General features: G+C 29.1%; 1 protein-coding gene across 2 annotated transcripts; it reads right to left on the minus strand.

The window, feature by feature from the left end:
• Nucleotides 1-525: 525 nt before the first annotated feature.
• LOC127259262 (uncharacterized) lies at nucleotides 526-4008 on the minus strand. 2 transcript variants are annotated; one of them, XM_051286469.1, is made up of 7 exons: nucleotides 3572-4008; nucleotides 2737-3247; nucleotides 2390-2669; nucleotides 2219-2326; nucleotides 1869-2147; nucleotides 1083-1226; nucleotides 526-913 (listed from the first exon to the last, which is right to left on the minus strand). In XM_051286469.1, the coding sequence occupies exons 1-7, from the start codon at nucleotides 3825-3827 to the stop codon at nucleotides 731-733; spliced, it is 1761 nt and encodes a 586-aa protein (XP_051142426.1). In that variant the 5' UTR covers nucleotides 3828-4008; the 3' UTR covers nucleotides 526-730. The 2 variants fall into 2 exon arrangements, with proteins under 2 accessions (XP_051142426.1, XP_051142425.1); XM_051286468.1 differs by having other exon boundaries at nucleotides 3569-4008.
• Between the last annotated feature and the right edge of the window lie 4500 nt (nucleotides 4009-8508).

Consider the following 8508-nt stretch of genomic DNA (forward strand, 5'->3'; position numbering starts at 1 on the left):
AACACTTAGTCAGATTGTCTATTCATTTTAAGTATCCATAATTTAACCCTTTACGAAGTTAATCTACTCAACTACCACCGACTCGTGAGGCTTAATTCGATCGGACTCCATCTAACCACCAAATACGACCAATCAAATATTAAAATACAACGCATATCTTATAAAATTCATCATAAATTCATCGTTAGCTCAAATATCAAAAAACTAATGTCAAATCCAAGATAACATTCCTAAATTTTTATTTTAAAGACCAAAATATCAATTAATCATTCTAATTATATCTAAAATATCATATCAACTCACACAATCCAATCCGTCTCATTCGAAAAAAATCACAATTTTATTATAAAAATCATTAAAATTTCATTCTACACTCAATGAGACAAAATTAGTCTCTAATTAAAATAACACATATATCTATATTAAAAATGAAACAAAAATATATTAATTATACCATTTAATTGTATAAATTAAAATAATTAATTTTTAACTATTTAGCAAAATGATGAATAAAAAACAGTAAGCACTTGATCCGGAAGAATGTTTATTCACATTTTCTCTATATTTTCATAAATTCAACTATCACTAGAAGTACATACCCAAAAAATAAAAATCAAATTATTGAGAATACATATATACTAACACTCAAATACAATGAGAAAATATACTCAAAATCAAATAAACAATAAAACAAGGTAAAAAATTTACTGAAGAAAAATTGGATACTATATTATATTTCACCATATGTATGACGAAGCCAGGGATGCATCAACGCTTCTTTTACCGTTGGTCTTCTCATCGGATTAATCTCAAGTAAATATTTCAAAAAATCGGCAAAAAGTGAATCAAATATGTGCAAATGACGCTCAATCGACGACTCATCTGGAATGATATACTCGACCTCATTTGTTTCCTATAGAATTTCATCCAGCAACCGATCAATATACAAATAATAATTCAAAGAGTAGTTGAACTACGAACGTATATGCAAATATTTTTCATAATGTTTATGATAATATTGTGTTTTTCTTTGAAGTAATTCGTGAATTTTAAACAATTGTGCAAATAAAATTAGTACATACCTCGTCAATGTAATAGAGATCATATTCTTCGGTAAAATACTTGTTTGTCTCCTCGCCCCTTTGCAGCATATCCAAGTCGATCGGGCCAAGCAACGCGATCATACGTGCAAGAAGCAATACAATGGCTTCATTCGGAAAAAGCACCTGAAAAACCATCTCACAATTTTATAATCAATATTAAGTATATATAAAATAACGAAGTGTGTTCTTTTGAATTTTCATAATATATTTTTTACATCTAATCTAAAGGTATACATTTTGTCATTTTTTATCATTTTCAAATATAAAGTACACATTTCATTTCTATACAATAAATTTGACTACACTATACATTAGAAATATCGTTAAATTTATTTGAACACTAAAGCATGCTTAACCACTATTTAAATACGATTATTTCTTAATCATTGCTTTTGGTTTGAGAGCTTACCAGATCAAACATCGATGTCGATTTGATCCAATCAACATATATAATCAAAACATACAATACATACACAACACAAATATAAAACTTCACATCATATACTTCAATATGACATAACATTGTCTTATGCTATATATATAAAGCATACGCTTTATGCTTTGGTTATATAGATTAATTAAGTCAAATCAACACGGTGCACCAAAATCGTCGCCCTTAATCTCTGTGTAGAAACCAAATATATACCTATTGTCCGAACGTAGAGAATATATTTTACTATCATGCGTGCTAAAACTATCCCTATAAAATATCGTAGCAAAATCTATTAAATCAATCGAAACACGAGCACTCGTACAACGACATACCTCCCCGGAATATAGCTCGGCCAAAATGCACCCGAGTGACCAAAGATCGATCTTGCGGTCGTACGGGAGGCCTAACATGACCTCGGGAGCCCGGTAGGAACGGGATTGCACGTATAGCGACAAATTGTCCGTCTCAAAACAACTACTCCCGAGATCGATCACTTTTATCTCGCATCGCCGGTAGCTTTTCACCAAAATATTTTCGGGTTTAAGATCGCAATGTATAATTCCCAACTCGTGCAAATACAACAACGCCTCCAAACATTGTCGCGCGATGGCCTGCAAATAATGCACTGTATAGCGTTTTTGGTCGTGCTAATTAAAGTTTTTAGTAATCAACGGAATCCAACCTGCAGTCGAGGCAGCGTAAAATACAGCTCGCCGCCGGATTCTTGGGTGTATTTTTGAAATTCGTACAAGTTCGCTCGTAGGAGTTCGGTGACGATGAATAAATGCTCCTACAACATAGTTTTTAGTTCAAGAAATCGATTGAGATCGAATCGAGCTTTGGTTAAAGTTACCTTGTAATAGAAATAATCGTAAAGGCGCAAGATGTGGTGCTCGTCGAAAGGGTCGTGTTTGTTGACATACTTAAGTAGTTTGATCTCGTCCAAGCTTTGATCGAAGAAATCCTTGTCGTTTTTTATGATCTTCAGGCAAACGTCCATTCCCGAACAAAGATCGTGCGCCTGAACGACGCTGCTGAAGGCAGCCGATCCGAGGAACTCGGTGACGTAATATCTGCCGGCTACGATGGTGTTTAAGACAATCTGGAGTTCCTTGTGCTGTTCGAATCCTGTCCTGTAAGAAAACGCAGATGATAAGTTACTACATTGTCCGAAAGGAGCTAAAGCTTGATTCGGCGAACCTGTTTTTCCGATGTATGATTCTTAAATCGAACACTTCGTAATCCTCGTCTCTATGTAAAACCTCGTCGTTGTTTGGTTCGCAGTCGATTATTTCATCGGCTGCCAAGGCGTTGTCTGAATCTTTCTTTGGACTAAAGTCGGGTGTAGTTTCATCGCGATGCTCGGACTTAACATACTTAACATAGCACACATTTTCTGCCTTAAGATCGTCGTGGCAGGGATGAGGTGGAGAGGAGTAGTCCTTGTAAGATTCGGACATCAATGAATCTCCAATTGCCGGCACCGATGTAATAAACTTGTCTTCGCCTAGATTTCCGGCGAAATCGCAGCCGCCGGTTTCCGGCGGCATTGCATTCTCGTCGTTGCTGTCATATTTGCACCAAAAGAATTGATCATTTTGCATTCCTGAAACAGGGCAATCTCTGGCTGTGCTGAATTTCGACGACGACGGCGAGCCGCTGTCATCGGAGACGGCTTGAGACGACGATCGGATTATGTTCGAGGTCGAATCTGGAATAGGTTAAGACAAAGATTCAACGACAGGCACAGAAAACACACCTAAACGAACAGATAAATCCAAAATGGGGAAAATTAAAGTTTGTTTTCACATAAACAGGACAGAGTTTGAAATTTAGAGTCACTTTACTGACGAATTGATGATTCGTAACGTTTAAGAGATTTTTTTTTTCATCACATCATTATCATATGAACAATAAATACAGGTAAAATGAATTTATGATTTAGACAAAGAGGCGAACGCATAGATAAATCAAAATGTGAAAAACCTAAGGCGGTTATTTAATTAGGCACAGAAATTGGGGGAAATTTCACCACCGGAAGAAGCCGCGGTCACGAACTCGCAGTCCGACGAGCAATCGGAGCTCCACTCGCCGCCGGTGGATTCGCGCGGCGGCGGTTTCTGATTCGCCGGAGTTATGATCAGCGGCGGCGGCGGCATAGGTAAGAAGAGTTTGTGAAATCCGGAGCGCGATTTCTCGATGAGTTCCTCCGTGAGAGCTGATTCGCAGTGGCGCAAACCGTTCCGCCGGAGGAAGTCGAGCACCGCCGCGAAATCCATCTCCGGCGCCATGTGGAGAATTTCCGATCGGAAAAAAATTCAGGTGTGAGAAATTGAAAATGAAATTGATGGATTGGCGGTGAGTTCATGGGAATTCAGTGAGAGAGGACATTGATCATCGGTGGTTGAGCTCTGCATGTTTTCTCTCTCTCTCTCTTCTGTTTTCTCTCTCTAGATATACATACATATATAGATACAGACTAGTGAGAGAGAGGTGCCTTTCAACTTTGTTTTGAATAATTGTTCTTTGCTTTTTTCTCTTTGGGTTGTAAAAGCGGAGGAATGGATCGGACGGTTGAGATCGGCTGCGAGATTTGGAAAGGAACGGCCAGATTTGATCGGCGGTATTCGACAGGCGCGAGGTTTATATGGATTACGGAGGGGCTTCGGTATCGTATTTTGTTTTTTTTCTTCTTCTTTATTTTTCTAAGTATCTTGTACTCCATCACTCCTCTATTTAAGTTGACAAGGGAATTTAAGAAAAGTATGTGCTGTATGATTATTAATTAATTAAAAATATATTAATAAAATACAAATAATTATAACTTAAATTTAAAATAATTAATTAATTTAATTACAATTATAAAATTTAAAATTATAAAATTAAAAAAAAAAATTTAAAAATACTCCTATTAATATTTTATAATATTAATACAACCATATTTGTAAAATAAAAACTATCGCATTTATTGTTTGATAAATCATATGATAAATATAGAAAGAAAGCAGATTGGGTGATATAGCATTTTACCAACACCATTTAATTTTCCTTTTATCACTCTCAATGATATGACTATTTACACATTCGTTACATTCACATTTTTCGTTATTTCTGTCTTTTTCAGCTTTTATTATTATTATTATTATTATTATTATTATTATTATTATTATTAAAAATGCATAAAACATTTTATATTTTATTTATTGCGTGAAACTCTCTTGTATTAATTTAAAATTTGCATGAAACACTCTCATTGTCCAAAACTGATATTTAGTTCTAAATAAAAAAATTAAGTTACGGCAAGTTTTATACATAAAAAATAAAAAATATCTTAAATATTTTTTTTTTCAAAATAAGGGTATTTTATACAAACTTTACATTAACACAAGGAGGTTCACGCAATAAATAAAATATAGAGTGTTTTGTGTATTTTTATTAAAATACAATGGAATGTTATATAATTTAACCTTCTTCTTCTTCTTATTATTATTATTATTATTATTATTGTTGTTGTTGTTGTTGTTATAGCAAAATTTATTAGTTAATTGTTGTAATATGTATTAATGGAGCTGTTTAATTACCATGTAGTCTTTGAATATAATTATTAATATAAATATAGTGATATTTATACTTCAATCATTCTTATTACTGATTAATATACTTTCATATGGTAATCTTTAATGACCATAATGATTATAAAGTACTCTACAGTTCCACATAATTTGTATCTATTTTCTATTTTCGTCCATCAACTTGTCATTTCCTTTTTTGAAAATATAATTATACATTTTAATTACATTTTAAAGTTTATATTTTATAATTTTTTAATCTAAATTAAAGTATTTAGTTATCTTAATCTTAATCTATAATTATTTTTACTATACAATAATTATTTTTTTATTAATATACTTATTAATTACTTACTAATAATACTTTACCTAAATTTTCATGTCTACAATAACACGCCCAAATTACCTAGAACGGGGGAGTAACAAATAACATTATATTGATAGGAGAGGAGGGTTTAGGGTACTTATTAGAGTTATTAGCACTGTATTAATTGGTCTGATGAACAAATAAAATATAAAAAAACAATACATATTTTCAATTAAAACAAAATACGTGTGATGTCTGTTATATTTTATACTTGTGTTGTATTAATATATTTTATGTGCTGAAATTAATAATAGTATCTATTTTATCGAGACTATTGACATGTGTTTATAATTTATTTGTTGTATTTATATTACTATAAATATTGTACTAGTAGCTTATGATCTATATATTGCCCGCACATATTAAGTGTGTTGTTAGTATAATACCGAAAATTTACGAAGAGCATCTTCAACCCACGTCAAATCCAACGCTACTTTTTTGGTGTTGCACTACGCCAAAAAATGGTGTTGTTTTATTATTATTTTTTTTAAATTTTAAAATTATAAATTTGACTTTTAAATTTAATTTTTATTTTTTAAAATTTTTTAAAATTTTATTTTAAATTATAAAAATAAAAAGTTGTCTAAAATAATTGGAAAAATTGAATATTTGAAGAATAATAGTGAAAAATGGAGTTGTCATTGGAGTAAAATTACTGGATAAATGAAGTTATGGGTTGGAGATGGAAACTTTGATGGGAAATATGACTTAACCTATTGTTGATTTCATTTTTTTTTTTTTTTAAATATGTATTATTGGATTCTTTTTAATAGTCAACCAAATATATATTGATGGGAAATGTTACTATAGTAATTTCAGCAATAATAATTTCTTGTAAGATCTTATTCAACAAAGTTATATTCGTATCATTAATGGAAAATGTTAGTATAATTATTTTAGTAACTACAAATGACTCCACTCATTAGATGGATTGATTTTTCGTATGTGTAATGAAGAATTGTGTTAAAAATATAAAATATATTATTATTTTTTAATTAAATATTTTTTACTTTTTGTAATGAGTATTTGATTTTTTTTTTTTTTAACTTTGTAAAAAATGTTGTGTTTATTATTATTATTTTTAAAAAATCGCAATTAGAAAATAGTATTGAAAAAACTGAGTCAATTTAGTAAAAAGATCTTATTTAATTAAAGTTTTGTTCATCTTAGTACACTATTGAATGCACTACTTCTTCCGTTTATTAAAAAAAAAATGAGTATAAATTTAACGGATAAAATAAACATACAAAAGAAATGAATATAAGTTTAGGGGACAGAAAGAGTATACGCTTTCTACATTAAACTAATTTATGTTGCTCAAATATATGCTATCCAATTTATTAATAGTAAAAAAAATAGTAATAATAACTTTGTTTGGTTTTTATTTGAATTTAGGGTTTTGATTCAAAAAAAACTTTGATATAATATTTATAAAAAGATAATCCTATTATTGCATCTTTTATCCAATTGTATACTCATTTGATCGGACACAAAATTTTTTAAAAAAAATAGGTAAAAATATAAAAAGTAATTTTTTTTTTTCCTAAAAAAAAATGGAAATAAAAATAAATGACAACAAAAATATATATATATATATATAATAAATTTGAATGATATTTTTATTGAAGCCCAAGCTAAACATGTTATAGACTGTAGTTATTTTTATGCTAATCTTTTCTTATGCCCCTAATAAAATGTTGTATTTTATTTATTATAAATGTTTCATAATCTTGAAGCAGTCGGGGTTTAAATTTATAACGTTACGGTCACGAGTTTACTTCTATATTATTAGGTCATCTTATAGTAGACTTGTTTCAAGTGAGTATTACACACTACCACCATATTCTTAAGCACTTACTTTATTTTTAGAATAATTAATTTGTAAAATTTAAAATGTGATTGCTTTTAATCAATACAAACTGAACTAAGTTTACTCTAATCCTTCACACTATTTTTGCAGTTGCTACGGTATAAATGCAATTGATCTATTGTAATTTTAATTCAACTATAAACTTCAATTTTTACTCTAAAAAATATATTCTTATATTATTCTTTTATATTATTTTATATAATCTTTTATATTTATAATTTACACCCTAACTTTCTAAAAAATTATATATCACTTTTAAAAAATAAATATATATAAATTTTTAAAATATAAAATTATATACCATCTTTTAAAACAATTAAATTACATAGTACATTCCAAAAAATAACAAAAATACAAAATAAAAATCACAAAATACAATAAAAAACTGCACATCAAAAATAAGTTGAGAAACAATGTTACTCCATAAAATAGGAGGGAATTTGGAGGTGGGTTGGAACCCCACCTCCCATTTTTTGACAGCCCACTGCATTTATACTGTTGGTTGGAGTTGATCTAAGACAATAGTGTTTTGGGTTTTTTTTTAGTATTTGATTTTATATTTTTATCATGATTTTATTTATTTATTTATTTAGATAGAAATTGAATGTGTAATATTTTATAAATTGAACAATTATTTTTATAGAAAACTACAAGTGTTATTTATTATTCCTTCCATCCGTTATCAAATGGGTTATTTCAGATTTAATATATTAAGAAATAATAATATTTAATTGATTAGTGGAAGTATGCAATAAATTTTGATATTTTTGTCATTTAATTTTATGTATAAAATATTGTATGTGCAATGATATATTTATAATTTAGATAAAAACTAAGGACATTTTGATATTAATGTATCATTATTTTTTTAAAAAAAATAGTAAATAAATACTTTCAAATAAAACAAACTGAAAATAATAAAATAATAAAAATAAATCACATGAAAATTGATTTTTCACCGCCTCTCACTGCATTTTCTGTTGTTAAAGCGGAGTTGGGTTTCCGGTTGAATGAGTAAATTAAAGTTTTTTATTTTTTATTTTTTTTAATTCAAAACAAGTAACAAATCAACAGTGTCAAATTAAAGTAATAACAATACAATTAATTTTAAAGTTATAACAATCTATCCATTTTTTTTGTGTGTCCCATAATAAAATATTTTTTTT

This window comes from Andrographis paniculata, unplaced genomic scaffold (genome assembly GCF_009805555.1).
Source record: "Andrographis paniculata isolate CXL003 unplaced genomic scaffold, ASM980555v1 Contig60END, whole genome shotgun sequence".
In the NCBI taxonomy this organism is placed as follows: domain Eukaryota; kingdom Viridiplantae; phylum Streptophyta; class Magnoliopsida; order Lamiales; family Acanthaceae; genus Andrographis; species Andrographis paniculata.